At 40.7% G+C, this 18,625-nt stretch overlaps 1 protein-coding gene across 1 annotated transcript in view; it reads left to right on the top strand.

Annotated features, from left to right (window-relative positions):
• The window catches only part of SH3RF3 (SH3 domain containing ring finger 3), a 390,314-nt gene that overhangs the window by 248,665 nt on the left and 123,024 nt on the right, over positions 1-18,625 (top strand). Inside the window, exon 2 of the mRNA XM_065421958.1 lies at positions 14,410-14,685. Within this exon, the coding sequence (XP_065278030.1) occupies positions 14,410-14,685 (276 nt within the window). The remainder of the gene's footprint in view (positions 1-14,409; positions 14,686-18,625) is intronic.

The following is an 18,625-nucleotide window of genomic DNA, read 5'->3' on the forward strand; positions in this document are numbered from 1 at the left end:
AACACTGAAAAATTGGAGTTGTCCTAAAAGATCCCATGCTCCATCAGCTTCCATGAGAAAAACAAATGAAACAGTGATAACAAAGATGCATCTCACGGGCTGCTTTTTAAATATTTTTCTCCCCAAAAATGCTCTCTTGTTGTGCCCTGCACCATATAGCATTGTGTAAAAATTCCAACATCATTCATGCTGCCATTGTGAAGGTGAAGGAGTCAAAAAAGACTGTAAAAATTTCAGAGCAGAATGCTTTTTTAATTTCTTTCAGTGCAAAAAAGAAAACAAAAAACACGAGCATTGGTTAGATTCTGGCAATGAGCTAGAAAATGCAAGTTGTGCTCCTAATGGAAATGGTGTCCTTTTGGGAATGATCAGTATAAGATTTCATTTTTATAAAAGGGATTTAAACCATGCTTTGAGTGCAGCACACAAGGCAACCTTAAATATAGAGCTGCTAGATTGCCTCTGTAATAGGTTTCATTTCATGCTTTGTTGTAAGGGTTTTTTTATGGAGCCCTGAGGGAATTTCTGTTTGTATTATAGGATGTTCTATTTGCCGTTCTGGTAGGATATATCTAGTCAACTTTGCCGTCCTTTCTCTCTGAACATCTCATGTAGCACCTTGCAATAAGATTGCCTATTTAATTTATACTGAAAGATTTTTCCATTAGCTTTTCCTGCATTAATCAGGTGCCAAATCCTGTAATCTTTCTTACTACTTACTTCAGTGGGAGTTTGCCTTTGTGAGGGGGTTAGGGCTTCATATTTAGTATAGTGGGATCTCAAAGCCACGTTACATGCTTGTTTATAGAGTATTGCAGCTATTGGTTGAGATCCCCTCTTTAGACCAAATTCTGCTCTAAGATATGTCTACAAACCCCATTAATTTCAAAAGGAGTTGCACATAGATAGTAGAGGGTAGAATTTGGTCCTTAGAAAACATTTCTTCAGGATTTCATGATAATTTCTGATCAGTCATGGTGAAGAGATAGAAAAGGAAGAGGAGAGACAGACTTTCAAGATACTATACACAGAGTATATAATAGTTGACTAGATTTGTGCTCATTAGAGGCATTAGCCATTCAGCTTTGTCTCAGAGGAGAAGGTCAGTTATAAGATACAGAAGATACAGGGCCAAATTGTACTGTCAGTTACTGTGCATCCATCCCACCCAAGATTAATACATGGGTATAACTGAAAACAGAATTTGACCCAGAGTGCCTACATTGCGTTGATAGTATATCTCATTAAAGAATAAAGAATCTGGAAAGCTACTGGTTATGGGCAACAGTATAGACTTTATACTGACATGAATTAGCAGCTGGCTCATGAACCCATGAATCCTTTAAGCAGTGATACTTGTGAATTCATTGTCAGAAATCTAGTCTGACCTTGAAAACCACATGTTGTAAAATAGAACTACACGTAGTTTGAGAATACTTTGCTTTAAAAAATGCATTACTAGCAAAGAGAGATCTTTGAATGTATAAATATTGATAGATACAGTACTGCAGGCCTGGATGATAGGCTGGATGGGATTTAGATGAGCAGAAAGAGTGATGCCATTTATGAAATTGCCATGCCTATACTTATCGCATCCTTATTTTCAGGTTTTTAAAGTTCACAGCACAAACATCTGCATTATAAAACTTAAATCTTATTTTGGTAAAGCAGCAGATTCCAAACATCTCTACATTTCAGGTAATGAAATGCCAGGCTTACAGACATTTTCAGTTCCAGGAATTTCAGTTCTAGAGCCATGGATGCCATTGTCACACAAACAAAAGTTTGAAAGGCTTTTGAGTCCCGAAATGTATAAACAAGGGCCTTTTAAAGAAAAATACATTTGAGCCTGCTTGTGGTATAAACTGCAAAATAACCTTGTTCTCTTGGAATGTAAACTATTCTTCCATTCGCTCATTGTTGAAGAAAATTAAAAATGCTCATTCCATCACCAGTTTTGTGAACAGACTGTTATACCCCTTCTTTGCACAGACTGACCCACCAGTTATGCTGTAGCTACTAACTTACATTTTTGTCCCAAACTGCTCAGTGTCTTTCATATTGAATCCCCCTCCTAAGTACCTAACTCACTTGTGAAAATGGGACTTAGGATCCAAAGCCACTTGGGTGCTTTTGAAAATTTTACCCCTTATGCTTACTTATCCACTCCTTGATAGTGCCCCCTCCCCCAGGTGCTAGCTACCCCAAAATGGGTTAGGAGAAGGCAGTCATTGTACCTCCCTTTGCGCCAGCCAGCAGAGCTGTGCAGAGGTCAGTCAAGAATACAGCAGTGAGTATGTGTGACACTTCCTGGGGGTACCCAGGGTTGTGAGGCACCTTAGCATGGGGAAGCCTTTTCTGTGCCAGCCGTAGGCAACACAAGCAGTCCGCTCTAGGCTTCACAGGCCACACTGTCACTCTACAGATTAGCAATAGGCACCCCCCCCCCCGCCCTGAGCGTCTCCCTGAAGTGTCCAACTTCTGTTCCACTGAACGCTCGCAGTATTCACAGATTTGCTGCTTCCAAAGAAGCAGTTCACCCCAGCTTATCAGAGATTCTGCTTAACTCACAGCACTTAGATTTGTTTATAGTGGAATCAAGTTTATTTAGCAAAGCATAGAAATTCAAGTTGTAGCAAGTAGAAGTATTGGGAACAAATTGTTACATACAAAATAAAATCATAACAGCATTCTAGCGCCTAGACTTAATTAACAAGATACTCTCATGTCTAATAAATTATTGCTTACTCAAAATCCCTGCAGCGCTGTACAATGGCACAGCCAGTCAGGCGGTGACTTGTCTTTCATGAGACAGACACGCTGTCAGTTTGCCTCCAAAGTGAAGGATCCAACATATACCAAAACAATCCTTTGTCTTTATTCATAAACAGGATATGCCCTGCTGTTCTTTTCATCCTGTAGATTTCCTCTCTCGTAAATTTCACAGTCTCTCAACTCACACCTGGGTTTGTATCAAATAGGCATACAGTACACAAATGGCCAGGCAGGCACATAGCAGTCCTGTGTGAAAGGAACATTTCCAAGGTATGTCACCTCCAGGTGACCTGCCTTAACTCCAAGACTTTAAGAGCATAATTTTAAGTATAGATACATAACTCCTTGCATATTATCTGGACATACATTTCAAAATGTTTATGATGGCCAGTGGGCTACTGGCTTTCAGAAGAGACCTCACTTGCCACGCTTTGGTGAACTATTATGCAGATATCTGACCCAGGGGATCCCTCTCCAACCCTGTGCCCTCCCTGTATTCTCTGCCAGTTGGCACTGAGAGTTCCCTGTGCCTGAAGCTCCAGGAGACATTTTATGACTCAGTCCTTAGTACACAGAATAGCTGAGTTTTAATTAAGAAGTTTTATTTTACTATGATTTATTATTACTTATATAGCACTATAAATGTTCCTGGCACTTTACACTATAGATGAAGCATTATATTAAGTATTCATTCTTCATGGTATTGTTTTTATTGTCAAATTAACTACACTACTTTGGTAGTTGATGTTAAAAGCGCCTTGTACCCTCAAACTATAGTTCCTGAGGCGCTTCCTGGTGACTCACTGAGAGCTGGCTGGTCACATGCTGCTGGCTCACCTCTTTGTTGCTAAATGTTAAATCACATTAAAAGAAGCTAAACAATATTTTATTTTTCTAATATTAATTCTCCGTGAAAGCAATTGCTATGGTTGTCACAGGGATGTTTTGTGATGATGAATGGGAAGTCAGGTGATCATTGAGTCAGTGACTCTATTAAGATATGATACAGACTACAAATACTTTCAAAAGCCCCTGTTTTAAGATGTAACAGTGACTTACATGTGCTGTCTTTCATTCAGAAATGTCCCTAAGCCCTTTTCTGTTTAGTACAGACAGCTGAAAGCAACCCAAATATCCATTTAAAACTACTCAGGGGACAGAGCCTATGTTGGTGTAAATTGTCAGAGCTCCATTGACTTCAATCTTCCCTAGGGAATGTAGGACCTTTGCACCCAGACAAAATTTAAAATTTATTGAATTACATTCTGCCCCCTAAATTCCCTGGATATATGTGTAAGGCACAGGGCCAGGAGCCAGATTTCTTAGTTCAGTGGCAGATTTCTTACGTGACCTTGGCCTAGTCACATAACCTCTCTGTACCTCATTTTCTGCATCTGTAAAATGGGGATACCAGAGGGGCAACAATTATTATTCCCATTTTACAGCTGTAGAAAATGAGGTAGAGAGAGGTTAAGTGACCAGCAAGCCCAAGGTCACATAAGAAGCCTGCAACTGAACCAGGAGTAGCTTTGTGTTTAAGGCACTGGCCTGGGACTTGGGGTGATCTGAGTTCAATTCGTGGCTCAGCCCATGGACTCACTGTGAGTAAATCACTTTGTCCCTGATCTGTTATGTGCATATCAGTGCTATTTTCTCTTCAGTGTTCCACATGAGGGGAACTAAATCTATGGCTTATCCATTTTAGTAATATGAATAGTGCTGCATACAAATTATCCATTTATTTTATTTGAATGAATATATTGCTTTTGAAAGATGCTGGATGGCAGCCACAGTGGCTAAATTCCTGTTTATCTCCCTAAGAGATACCGCGTGGGCAGTGATGGTTCTGGGGGGATTATGGCTAGGAGTCAGAGGGTAGGTCAGTTTCTATCTCCATTTATTCCTTTCCCTCTGCTAAGGTTGCCAATTTTGTTGTAACTTTAGATTCTTTGTTATACTGTCTCCTGGAACTGGACTGAGACCACATCCCTCCTCCCCCAGCTTTTTATAAGATCTCACATCACCTTTTTCACAAAGGTAACCAAACAGCCATCATTTATGGTTATGACTTTTAGTCCCTGTCAACTCAGGCCTCATTAAAATTGGTGCTCTGGACAGGAAAGGCTCTGTGTCCAGCATTAATACTCTGAATCATCCTGTTCCCCATCAAAGTTATTTCTAGTATAGATTCTGCCACACAAACCCCTCTCTATTATAGTTGATGCGCTTTGTGCGAAGCTGTTCTGCATGACAGGGTACCATATGCTGAAGAGTGGTCCCGGCTGCCTGTGTAGAGCATCCCACCAATCAGAAGACAGGGCTGCCGTTCTGTGCATTACCACAGAATTCGCTCTCACGTGGAGGGAGAGATTTGTGTGATGCTTCTGAGTAATGAGGCATGAAATTAGCATTATAGGGTTTAATTAGTATTAATGTCTTGTACTGGTGGGTTGTGTTTAATTACAATGTATCCATCACATGTGCATACTTTTCATGATTTTGCTTGACTGGATTGATAGGCTGGTGCTTCGGTTGTAATGTTTGGACATGGAGATACTTCATAAAGGAAAAATTAGATAAATGATGGTTCAGTAGGAGAAACAAAAATCCCAGGAATTTATTTTCAGGGGAAAATAACAGTAATATTTCAAAAATTACGACGAGTCATGTGCCATTGTATTTCACGGAGATTGTTTCAGGTGTGCTCTAAAATATTTCAGTATTATTGGTGACTAACAGTGTTCTTACTGGCATGTGACAGGGTGTTCTGGGACTGTTTGGTTCCCTTCCTCTCAGCTAGATATACAAGCTACAGCCTTTGCCATTAGTGCAAGAAAGTGGGGGACAGGACCCATCAGTGAGCTGATTGTGTCTCACTGATTCTCTGACCAGCTCTGTCTCTCCAGCTGGCCGTTGTCCTCAAGTGAGCATCTGCCATCTGGGAATGGGCAGAGTGGAGCACACTCTGACCTTCCCCCTTTCCAACTCTCACAATGCCACTTTATCAGAGCTGGAGGGGGGAAGTAGCACAGGAACTGACTGTGTCTGATCTGTGTCCAGCAGGGATTCTACTGTGCCCTGGGAATCCCCAGCAGAGGAGATGCATGCAGTTTTCACTCTATGCTGCCTTTTCACGGTTCAAGCAGTGTGTGTGTGTGTGGGGGGGGGGGTCTGAGGAAACGGTGAGAGAGTTGCAATACGTCTTCCTGGGTTCCGGGTTTCTGACTATTTTTGGCAATCTGAGATCCTGCTCCTTGATTTTTATTTTATCTTTTATCTTTACTGCTGGCTGCAATTGTCCGTCCTGAACTTCCCATTTTTGTGTTGGTTTGCAGATCTTGCAGTCTGGCCAGTGGTTCTGTTACTCCATGTGAGGTGTTGATGATCTCTCCTATCTACGTCACATTAATATACAAAACAGAAAGGTGCTTATTTTTCAGACCAAGATGGAAGTCAGCAAAAGTTGGTTGATCTCTCCCCTGAGTTTTCTGCCAGTTTTGGTCACAGTTTACAAGACCGGGTCACAAGATTTCAGCAGTGTTGAACCCAAACCCTAACCATCGTTCAACTTTGAAGCCTAGCCTAATCTAGATCAAGCTCCAGATTTGAAATTCTGCCTCCTGAGCACAGTTCTGCTTAACAGTGAAACAGGAGGTTCACATTATCAAAATAATGTATGCTTACAGCGGTGACCGGAAATATCCCAATTTTGTATAGTGATGAAAAATCCCAGTGAAGTTTCAGTCTCTTTAGGAGTTTTTTCTTTTTTTTTTTCTTTGTCCAACTGTTGTTGATGATGGATCTGGGAATCATACAACAGTGGAGGACAGGATAAACTATAACTAAATGGATGTAACGTGTCAAAACACTGAACTCATGGCTCATATTCAAATCCAGGGAACCAATCAGAGGGATTATTTATGCATCTCCCATTCTGAGAATTTGCCCATTTACTTTGAGAATGGAAGGAGATGTTTATGTACATCAGAGTATGTGTGTATTTCCTGGCAAATACTTGTTAGTAAAACCACATTAAGGGGTGTGGCATGCTCTCTCTCCAGACATTCAAGATCTGTTTGCTATGTCCAATAAAACTGGCTGCATCATAAACTGTTTATTTCCACTTCCCAAACAATGTGAATTTATTTATGAAACGAAAGCATGTTTTGTGTGAACCTGCATTTCATTAGTAGGATAAGTGCAGAATAGATGTTACTTGTAGTGACCTCATTTGCTGCTCACTGGAGCCGATAACCTTTGACATGTCTTCCAGTCTTGCATTACTTTGAAGCATATTGACAGAACATTTCTGTACTTTAGCTTTTCAGAACTTAAGACCTATGAGAAGTGTGTAGTTCTTGCAGTACAAAGCTTTCCACCAAGAGGATTATTGGAAACAAACTCTTTTTTTCTTTTGCTCTTTGGGGTCTGTAATGAAAAATCCTCCAGTATTCTCATTTAATTGCTTCGTGGTTGTTTTCTGTCAATTTGCCAGCAGGTTCCTGCTTAACGGCTGCTGTTTGACTTTGCTGAAACATAAATGCAGAATTATTGAGTTGCCAACATATCATTAAGTCATCTGTAAAGAGTTTCTCAGTGTATTAATGCTCCAGGCTTTTGTGTCAATATTGATTGATTAAAATGGAAAAGAAATCTTGGGCAGAATTCAGCATTGTACGAAAGTATTTTTTGGCAGAAGAAAAGGTTGGATATTGATGTTGGCTATGATTCCTCAACTCCACCTCTTAAAAAACAAAAACAAACAAAACAAAGCCTCTTGAACTTTAGTACCCGTGTTCTTAGCTGAATTCTAGTTAGCCTAAGAAATGCAAGGAGAAATCAATGTGGCTAATCAATTTCTTAGTACATAGTCAAATATAGAGGCTGTTTGATTGTGAAGCTACACTTGTGAGTGACTATGGCCTGTTCTACACTACAGAGTTAAGTCGAGGTAAGGCAGCTTACTTTGACCTAATTGTGTCAGCCTTGCTCCTGCTGATGTAGGTGCCCTACTACACCAACATAATAACTACACCTCCATGAGAGGTGTCGGGTTTATGTCGGTGTAGTTAGGGCAGCACAGTGTCTGTGTAGACACTGTGGGTTACTTACATGGGCTGTTGGCTGTCATTCTTGTCAATTTCGCAGCTCTAGCATGGAGGTGTGAAATTGACAAGAAAGCCAGGCAGTCACCTGGGCTCCCCACTCCTGGTCGTGCCATGCCCACCTGGCTCCCCACAGGCTTTTGCCTAGGCTCCCGACTCCCCACAGGGAGCCCGGCTCTCAGCCCCCAACACTGCCCCTCTTTAGTCAGTGGAAGTGCTCCTGGTGAGGACGCGCACCACCGACAGAAGGAGGGTAGTGTGGACATGAACCACCGCAGTATTACTAACATAGGTTGGTTTAAGTTTCTAATGTAGACATGCCTTAGGTCTCAGTGTGCTGGGGGCGGGGGGAGGGGGAAAACAGCAGTTCTATCCAAGCTGGAGAGAATAGGTGGTTGAGGTGATGTGTGTGAGGAGAAAAGAGTGAGGGTCAAAGTAAGGGAGGAGCCAGGGAGAGGGGCGGCTCCTCCTCCTCTCTCTGGTTTGGATAAGCAGCGCTCCTCTACAGCTCTCCTTCTTTGGCTGATGTGGTGTGAGGTCCCTCTGCTGTTTTAATCTACTTCAACCTCTGGAAAGCAGTATAGAGTTAAAGGGGGAAAAGCAAAAAAAAAGGTAGGATTTAGAGCAGGAAGGAAGATTATTTTTGTTAAAGGTACTGGAGTTGCAGGTATAGCACAGTAAAGGGCTTGGGCCTGAGAGAAAAGAATAAAGGGGATGCAAAGGAGTAAACGGTGTTTGTTTGTTTTTTCTCATTGCACCCTTGCTTGATCTTTATTCTGGAAGGGTGGAAGGTGGTGGTGTGGGAGAGAAAAGATGTGGAGGAAGAAGAGGGTAGTGGCTGAGAAGGGAGTGTTTAATTTCTCCCTACCCCTCCAGCTACTAAAATACTGCTATGCATATCTTTCTGGCTCCCTCCAAAATCATTCTCTGCCACAGGTTCCCTGGGTTTTCATTTTGACAGCATGTCACAGCCTGCTTTAAATTAGAGAATTCTGTAGGAAAGACCATCTGTGCCTATTGAAGATGATAAAATATGACTAAAAGCATTGTATGGAACATAAAGTGAGTGTAAATGGAATAAGCGTGTGGAGCTAGTATGCCAAGAGAGAATGGGAACAGTATATTTTTAGGCAGAACTTTAAAGGATTACAGTTATGAATTAGACTGTAAATTTGGCTGACAACACTGTCCTACAGAGCCAACAGAATGAGGAGGAGTCAAGTGGGAGAATGGCGAGTAATAAGGTCAGCAATAGATTGTACAAAGGTTTGAAAACTAGCTGGTAAAGCTTGAAACGATCTGTAGGAGTGTGCTATGTTTTGTTGGGAGGGAGGTGTCTCATGATAATTAGCACACACTATTGGTGTGGGTTTTGCTGCTATTTTTGTAATTCAGAGAGATAAAATCGAAACAAAATAAAAGTTCATTCTTCCAACCTACTAAAACCTTTCTAAATTTGATGGGTTACTCAGCATACAGACTAATGAAAACAACTGCTGCTGCCACCACAATCAGAAAAAGCCCAGTCAGGTTACTTGGTTGGAACTTGAATTAATTTCATGAATATGACCAGTGAGAGTTTGTCTGTGGTCTCCTGACTACTGAGCTCCGCTACTATAATTACTTGAAGAATCCTAAAAAGGAGAATTTTCAATTTTTTTTCTCAGTTATGCTGTTAAAGTTCTCTCTAAAGCACCCCTCCCCGACCCACTGTAAAATGTAGTTCATCTGAAAAGTGACTCTGTTAGAGTGGGAGCATCAAGCTTCATGTTTGCGTCTCTGTCTAGATCTCTGAGTCTATATCATATAAGATGCGTTTACCGGTAAAGAGGTGTTTTTTTCTACCTGCAATTCTGAAAACTCAATCTGGGATCTTTAAGTCAAACTGGGGGCTTTCAGACTCACAGGGTCTGTCCAGGGCCGGCTCCAGCATTTCTGCCGCCCCCAAGCAAAAAAAAAAAAAAAAAAAAAAGCCGCGATCGGCGGTGGCAGTTGGGGGAGGGGGGGGGGGGAAAGCCGCGATCGGCGGTGGCAGTTCGGCGGCAGGTCCTTCGCTCCTAGAGGGAGTGAGGGACCTGCCGCCCCCGAATTGCCGCAGGTGCTGCCCCTCTCTCTTGGCCGCCCCAAGCACCTGCTTGTTAAGCTGGTGCCTGGAGCCGGCCCTGGGTCTGTCAATTTTTTATCAGAACTGTTTTTCCATGGAAAATTGGGCTTTTGATTAAACAAAGTTTTCCACAAAAAGTGGCTGCTTTCTGAAGAAAATTGTTTACTTTTCATCAAAAAACCATAGCTGAAAACAAAACAAAAAATTCAGATGAAAACTTTAAAATATAGTTTTGGAAAGGATTCTACATTGCCTAATGGGGGTTGTAGCTAAGATGTGTCATGTATGCAGTACTATGTCCAGTTCTGGGTGCCACGCTTTAGGAAAGATGTGGACAAATTGGAGAGATTCCAGAGGAAAGCAGCAAAAATGATAAAAGGTTTAGAAAACCTGTGAGAAAAGGTTAAAAAACTAGGCATGTTTATTCTTGAGAAAAGAAAACTAAAGAGGTATGTAGTAATAGTTTTCAAATATATGAATGGCTACTATAAAAAGGATAGTGATCAATTGCTCTCCATGTCCACTGAAAGTAGGACAAGAAGAAATGGGTTTAATATGCAGCAAGAGAGATGTAAGTTAAGTAGGGCTGTTGATTAATTGCAGTTAACGCACGTGATTAACTCAAAAAAATTAATCGCAATTAAAAAAATTAATTGTCATTAATCACACTGTTAAGCAATAGAATACCAATTGAAATTTATTAAGTATTTTTTATGTTTTTCTACATTTTCAAATAATTTCATATAACTTAATAAACAATTCTGCCAATAATTCATGAGCCAGGATACAATCCAGTTTCCTTTCCCTTAACTCTATTGGCATTGCACTTCTATCATAATGAAAAAGTAGTTTAAAAAAAAAATTGGCCAGAGAAGTAAGGAATCTGATCTGAGCCTGGGTACCTCCATCTTCACGTAATCACTTTTCTGAGCATAGCCATGCTATAACTGGATCCGTAATGGTTCGTGTGTAGTGAATACTTGACAAGGCGTTTATTTTATATTTGAGAAATTGTCTTCCATAGGCAGAGTACTAGAGTCATAAATCTTACTTTCTCTCTTGTCTCAGTGCTACTATCAGAGTCTATAACCTTCTCTTCAGCAAAGCATGGGATGGTTTTTCTAGAATGAAACAGGTGACACTATACATGCAGTGCCCCAGTATATAACACCAGCAAGTTCTTTAATCTTTAAAATGCTTAGATGGGCAGTGCCTCAGTGTTACTGGACGTCGCCATAGCAGCAGAGATAAGTGTGTCGGGAACAGTATGACTAACTCACGATAGGATGATGCCATAGAATAAGCCGTTCTTGGGAGATTGGGTTTTATAGCATTGTTATGTGGCCATTAACTTTTCTGTTTCCTGATATTATGTTTTTCATTATGTTTGAAAGCTTTCTTCCATTCTGTTTGTCTTGGACAACGGATTAGGGAGATGTCACCTAGAACCAAAAAAGTGTGGGAAATTTGCAATGATACATTTGATAGTTTGTGTTATGAGGCAGTGAAATTAAATCCCTACCCACACAACAGGGATAGTGCTACAGTATGTGCGATTGGCTCCATCACTATAATTCAGACAGTGGAATCCATTACACACACGTTCCAAAATCAAGACAACACCTAAGTGCCTAATCACTTTGCAAATAAAATAATGAAATTAATATTGGTGTACGGAGATGACTATGGGATCTGACTTTTGATACGAGTACAATATATGAATGATGTAGTGTTCATGAAAAATCGCTTCCTACTTTGTCCAGAATATAGACGTTCCATACGGAGGTATGGTGCACTATAAATTACAGGCAGATGTTCTTGCTCAGCCCACAGAGAGATTTGATTGTAAGAACATAGGAACTGCCATACCAGAACAGACCAATGGTACATCTAATTCAGTATCCTGTGTCTAAAAGTGGGCTGTGCCAGGTGCTTCAGAGGAAGGCATAAAAGCTCCATAGTGCATCTATTGTTCCTGTACTATAACTTGGGGAGGAATTTCTTCTTGATCATCCCACCCCCTCACATTGGAAGCATCATAATTAATAGCTCTTGCAATTTTACCCTAGCTAGTGTAACTGCAGATGCTATTCTTATTCTTATAAACATCTACCAGGGGTAGGGAACCTATGGCACGGGTATCTGAAGGCGGCACGCGAGCTGATTCTCAGTGGCACTCACACTGCCCGGGTCCTGGCCACCGGTCCGGGAGGCTCTGCATTTTAATTTAATTTTAAAAAAAGCTTCTTAAACATTTTAAAAAATCTTATTTACTTTACATACAACAATAGTTTAGTTATATATTATAGACTTATAGAAAGAGACCTTCTAAAAACGTTAAAATGTATTACTGGCACACGAAACCTTAAATTAGAGTGAATAAATGAAGACTCGGCACACCACTTCTGTAAAGGTTGCTGACCCCTAATCTAATCCTTATTCAGAAAAAACACCACCCAGAAGTCAAGGAATCATTAACATCCTGTAAAATGTCTGAGTTTTTAAAATACATTGCTTTTTATACCCTTCCCACCAGTCACCTGTCCTAGCTGACAGCCACTGTAAAGAAAGAAAAAAAAACAATATCCATGCATACACAAACAATACAAAATCCTGTAACAGTTATAAATAATTTATAAATAAATTAGTAACAACCATAATGTCACTACATTGTGGAACAAAGGGCCAAATCATTCCTAAAAGGTACTGACCCGCATTGATGGTAGGAAAGCAATTTTTCACCACCCCCGCAGGAGCTGCGCGAAGGATTTGCATACTCCCTCCTGGGGCTGCGAGGCATGCAGAGGAATCATAGAATGTCAGGGTTGGAAGGGACCTCAGGAGGTCATCTAGTCCAGCCCCCTGCCTTCACTAGCAGGACCAAGTGCTGATTTGGCCCCAGATCCCTCAGTGGCCCCCTCCTCAAGGATTGAACTCACAACCCTGGGTTTAGTAGGCCAATGCTCAAACCACTGAGCTATCCGTTCCCCCATGCACCCTTTAGGATGGTGAAGCATTTCGATTCTTGCACAGCTTGCCAGCTATGCTGGCGAGTGAGAGGGCAATGGGGTACATTGCCATGCCCCCTGTAGGGTGTGTCTTACCCCAAAGGGACCCAGGGGAAAGGCTCCTTGCACCTCCCTCTGCCCCATGAACTCTCAAAAGGACCAGGCATGATTTGGCCCAAATGGAAATTGGGAGCTGGGTAACCTCCTTAAATTATTTGCTGAACTTCCCTCTGTTCTGTTCTTGTCTATTCAGTTACAACTTCCGAAATCATCGACAACAGGCCGAGGGTAATGAGTAAGCAATTGCCTTCATTACAAACTCAATTCTGATCCTATTTAAGTCTATAGGAATTTTGCCATGAACTTCAGTAGGCGCGGGAGCAGTCCCTAGCAGAGTACAGCTCCCTCTTGGATCATTTCTATTATATAGAATTGGAGTTGGCACTTACCTATCTATATAGAGAGAAATATTAGAGAGAGAGTGGCAACTCTGAGTCACAAGATCTCTAAAGTGTTTTGGGAAACAGTCTGAAAAATGTTATAGTTCTGTAAGTTATAGTGAAGGTTGCATATCAGTTATGAGGGGATGAACCTAATACATTCTTCCTATTCTAAAAATATTTTCCCTACTGACACTAACTCAGAGACAGCAGAATCTTTAAACTTAAAATTATGTATGTACATACAGTAGTCCTTAGTGAATACCATGCAATTTGAGCAGTTTGAAAGGATTAAGAGGATTTGGTTATAAAACACAAACGCTATTACAATTCATTTGGACTTGTTCTAACAAACTAAGTCAAAAAGTTTCAATTTAATATCTTTAAATTCATAATTTGTAAGCTACTGAACCAATTTCCTTCAAACTTGATTTGTTTTGTAGGTCTCATTTTGACTTAAAAATCAAACCAAGCCTGAAGACTGTATGTACAGTATTTATCTTATTGCATGTATACTTTTATAAGAAATTCCAGTTTATGCATTATACAGTGTATGAATTAGCAAATAAATATAATTAATCATATAATTAAATAGTAGTTTGCAGCCTAAGTACAATGCATCAGCGTTATAGTGAACTTTCACCTTAACTCTGCCATTTCCTGACATTTAAGTGTTTCATTTGTCAACATTAATATTGTACTAATGTTGATTTTTTGCATGAAATTTAGACTATGTTGTATTGCAATAAATTGGAGTCACCATCACTTGCATCTGAAGAAGTGAGGTTCTTACCCACGAAAGCTTATGCTCCCAATACTTCTGTTAGTCTTAAAGGTGCCACAGGACCCTCTGTTGCTTTTTACATGGTAGATCTGTTGATGATAATCATTTAGCTACTAGTAGTTGGGAAATTTAAGGAAGAGTTGGTGCATATTATAAGTTCATTTAAAATTATTGTCTGTTGTGTTTTCTTCAGAATATTTCTCAACTGCCCTATGGTAAAGCTCTCTACACCTATGAGGGAAAAGAACCTGGTGACCTCAAGTTTACCAAAGGGGACATTATCATACTACGCCGAAAGGTGGATGAGAATTGGTATCATGGAGAGCTCAATGGAAACCATGGCTTCTTTCCAGCCAGCTACATCCAGTGTATCAAGCCCCTTCCACAAGCTCCGCCTCAGGGCAAAGCACTTTACGATTTTGAAATAAAGGATAAAGACCAAGACAAGGACTGTTTAACCTTCACCAAGGTAAAGTAAAAAGCAGTTTCTCGTTTCCTTACTCACTACCGGTGGGTGTAGTTCAAGATGTGTTTGTTTTGCTGCATCTGGCAGTCTGCTCCATTATGAGTAAGATACTCTGCCATGTACCAGCACTTGATAACTTAGACCATCTTTTTATTTAAGATGGAATTTTAAGAGATTTCATTTCAAATGGATACAGTAGTTTTAATAACCCTGCACTTCCTCATGTACAGTAGTTTTGCTAAAATGCTGTAATTTTGGCAGAGCTAGGTTCAGGAGCAAAAGGGACCCTTTCTTTCTTTCTTTGACCAGTGACGTTCTCGTGCATGATAGTTAAGGGCCATGAGCTCAGATACATTGAAAGGAGAGGTGAATTTCCAAATTAATTGGGAGCCCAATCATGGTAGATACTCAGGGACATCAACTTCTTCTGACTTCTAAATGCTCCTTCCTGCTGAGGCAGAGCTCACTCAGGTGAGATACTGCCCACCCTCTTAACTACCACCAAAGGCAGGGAGGTCTGCAGGAGTTGAGGGCACAATGGGTATGTCTACACTGCAATTAAAAATCTGTGGCTGACCCAGGCCAGCTGACTGGGGTTAAAGGGCTGTTTAAGTGCTTGATAGACGTTCAGACTTGGGCTGGAGATCAGGCTCAAGGGCTCTGTGAGTTGGGAGGTCCCAGAGCGTGGGCTGCAGCCCAAGCCCGAACATCTACGCTGTAATTAAACAGTCCTTTAGCCTGGGCCCCACGAGCCTGAGCCAGCTGTAACAGGCCAGCCAGGATGTCTAATTGCAGTGTAGACATATCCTTAGCAGCCAATGGGAAGCCCTTAGAAGTCAAGCCCTCATTTTGGAATGACATTTGTGCCAAGCCTATCAGAAAGCTGCTGACTCGTCTTCTGTCCACAGGATAGTGCACTGATATTACACATGTGAGAAGTGTGGTTTTTTTAAAAAAAAGGCAAAGTCTACAACTGGAGCTGGTCAACAAATTTCTAATAGAACATTTTTCCATCAGAAAATGTCATTTCAATTACAGTAACTCCTCACTTAACGTTGTAGTTATGTTCCTGAAAAATGCTGCTTTAAGCGAAACGATGTTAAGCAAATCCAATTTCCCCATAAGAATTAATGTAAATAGGGGAGGTTAGGTTCCAGGAGGAAAATTTTCACCAGACAAAAGACATTATATACATATACAGTATAAGTTTTAAATAATTTTAAACAAACAGTTTAATACTGTACTCACCAATGATGATTGTGAAGCTTGGTTGAGGCAGGGGCGTAGCGGGGTTGGGGCGTGGTGGCTTGCCCCACTCCGCCCGCCTGGCATTCCAGCCAGGGATCAGGGTCAGGGTGCGGGGGCTTGCCCCATTCTGCCCAACCGGCATTCCTGCCGGGGAGCAGGGTTGGAGGCTTACCCACTCCCCGGCTGAAATGTCGGGCGGGCAGAGCGGGGCGAGCCAAACAACCTTATAATGGAACATTGTGCGACTTTAAACGAGTATGTTCTCTAATAGATCAGCAACCTAATAACGAAACAATGTTAACCGGGACGACTTTAAGTGAGGAGTTACTGTAAAGGGAAATATTCTGTGGGAACGTGTCCATTTCGACTAAATTTTGTTTTGAAAAAAAATTGAAATGAACTGTTCTGATAAGATCCGTATTGGAATGAAACATTTGTTTTTCAGTTTGAGACGTCTTTTATATTTGTTACTTTATTTTGTATTATATTTGATATTGTATTTTTAAATTTATGTTATGTTACATTTTTTTCATGTATTATACTTTTATAATATACCAATTGCCAAAGCATTTGCCAGTTATGACACCAATCACCAATTTTATATTATATTAATTGTGATACTATATTATGATTGTAAAAATATTATTAACTGCTAATTTTAAAATAATATAAAACAATTTAAAAAGCCTAAATTGCTCACTTAATTTAGGTAACTTTATTAGCTTGACAAATGGCTATTGCCTCTTCTACTAAAGCACTCAGGAGCTTTTAGTTCCTTGTTCCGTTCTGTATACTTGATGCTCTATAGAACGTGATCTCTTGATGACTGCTTTAATGCTCCTTATAAAATCTTCTCAGATAAATGAACAGGTCCTAGTCCCCTGTAATACACCTTCACAATCTTGAGTGTCCAGTGTCATTTACACATGCAATTTTTTTCTCCTGAATAAGTTTATAACTGCGTTCTCAATTATCATGTTGCCATCTCCCTTCATTCTTTTACTCTTTACCTGTAGCTGCTTTGTTTTGTCTGAGGAATTTCCTTTCTACCACTGTTTTATCCTTTAGATTCTTCACCTTGTAATTATTTTTATGTCTTGTCTATTGTTCTCTCTGACAATGAATAATCTATTTTTCATCTCAGGACTTTGCTCTTATCTTCATTTCATCAGCTTTTTCAATGCTAATTTTAGCTTTCACCTTGCTGATGAAACTTCCTGTTTAGTCAGTTTTTAGAGCCTATGTGGCTATCCTCTCTTCATGGTATGAGCACCGCCTTGCCATAGATAGGATTTTAGACGACAAGGTGGGTGAGGTAACATCTTTTATTGAACTAACTTCTGACATTTGGAGTTGTATGTAGTGGTCAGAGGGTTATAGATGGCAAGACCTTTGGGGATGATGTTTCGTTTCTTGTATTTGCTCAAGAAGTAAATGTTGCTGTTAAGTTTTGCTTCCTTTTTCATGCTGTGGAGTTTCCATTTCAGGTGGCAAAATTCAATATCTTCCATTGTTGTATGCTGCAGTGTTGTTGTAGCCGTGTCATTCCCAGGATATTAGAGACAGACAAAGTGGGTGAGAAGTTGGTCCAATAAAAGATATTACCTCACCCCCCCTTGTCTCTCTAATATCCTGGGACCAACATGGCTACAACAACAGTGCATAGATATGATTGGTCAGTCAGGGAATCTTAGCCTTGTTCTTCATTTCACCATTTGTGATTCTCTGTTTGCGTTCTGGAGATCCTGGATCTGATTCCGACCTCATTTACACGGTTATCTTTCCGCTTAAGTCAGTGGAGTTACACCAGCACATAACTAGTGTAAACAAGATCAGAGTCAGACCCCATGTTTCTGACAAAAAAGATGTTTGTAACCATCAGACTCATTTAAACTGCCACGGGATGTTTAGAGTTAGGTTTCTCTAGTAAATGTAAAAGGAGGAAGAATCCTGTATTGGCAGGGAAGTGGACTTAGGGCTTGTCTTCACTACCACGTTACACTGGCACTGCTGCATCAATGCAGCTGCGCCAAGGTAGCGCGTCTGGTGAAGACACGCTATATCGACAGGAGAGCACTCTCCCATCAATGTCATTACTCCACCTCAACGAGAGGCAGAAGCTATGTCAGGGAGAGATCATCTCCCTTCGGCATAGCACGGTGTAGACACCGCTTTAAGTCGATGTAACTTACATTGTTTAGGGGGGTGTTTTTTTCACATCCCTGAGCAACGTAAGTTACATCGACTTTAGCAGTCGTGTACACGAGCCTTTAGGCAAACCAAAAACAGGTCTTTTCCATATCACTGCATTTTATTATTCTTTCATTGGACTTCATGACACTGTCAGTATCTTAAGCCACAGAAACCAGATGCTGTTTTTCTTCTTTCCTGTTTGTGGTGGCACAGTCATAAAGTCTGTTGGAGTAGCTAAGGAGAACAAAGTAGGAGTATTTGGTTTCCTTCTCACTGTCCCCTCCCAAATTTACAGTGCCTGCTCCTCCCTCCTACTCTAAATATTAAATACAATTAAATGAATGTATGTCCGTCTCTGATCTTTGTCAGTAACCCCACTGTTAGAGACGGGACCGTGATGTCCCCTGTGACCTTCCCAGACCCAGCTCTCCAGACTACCCTACAATTAAAAGGACAGGAATAAATCAATTTTAATAATGTTTTATGTCTGGGCCAAATTATA

The sequence above is a fragment of the Emys orbicularis genome, chromosome 1, assembly GCF_028017835.1.
Source record: "Emys orbicularis isolate rEmyOrb1 chromosome 1, rEmyOrb1.hap1, whole genome shotgun sequence".
Taxonomy (NCBI): domain Eukaryota; kingdom Metazoa; phylum Chordata; order Testudines; family Emydidae; genus Emys; species Emys orbicularis.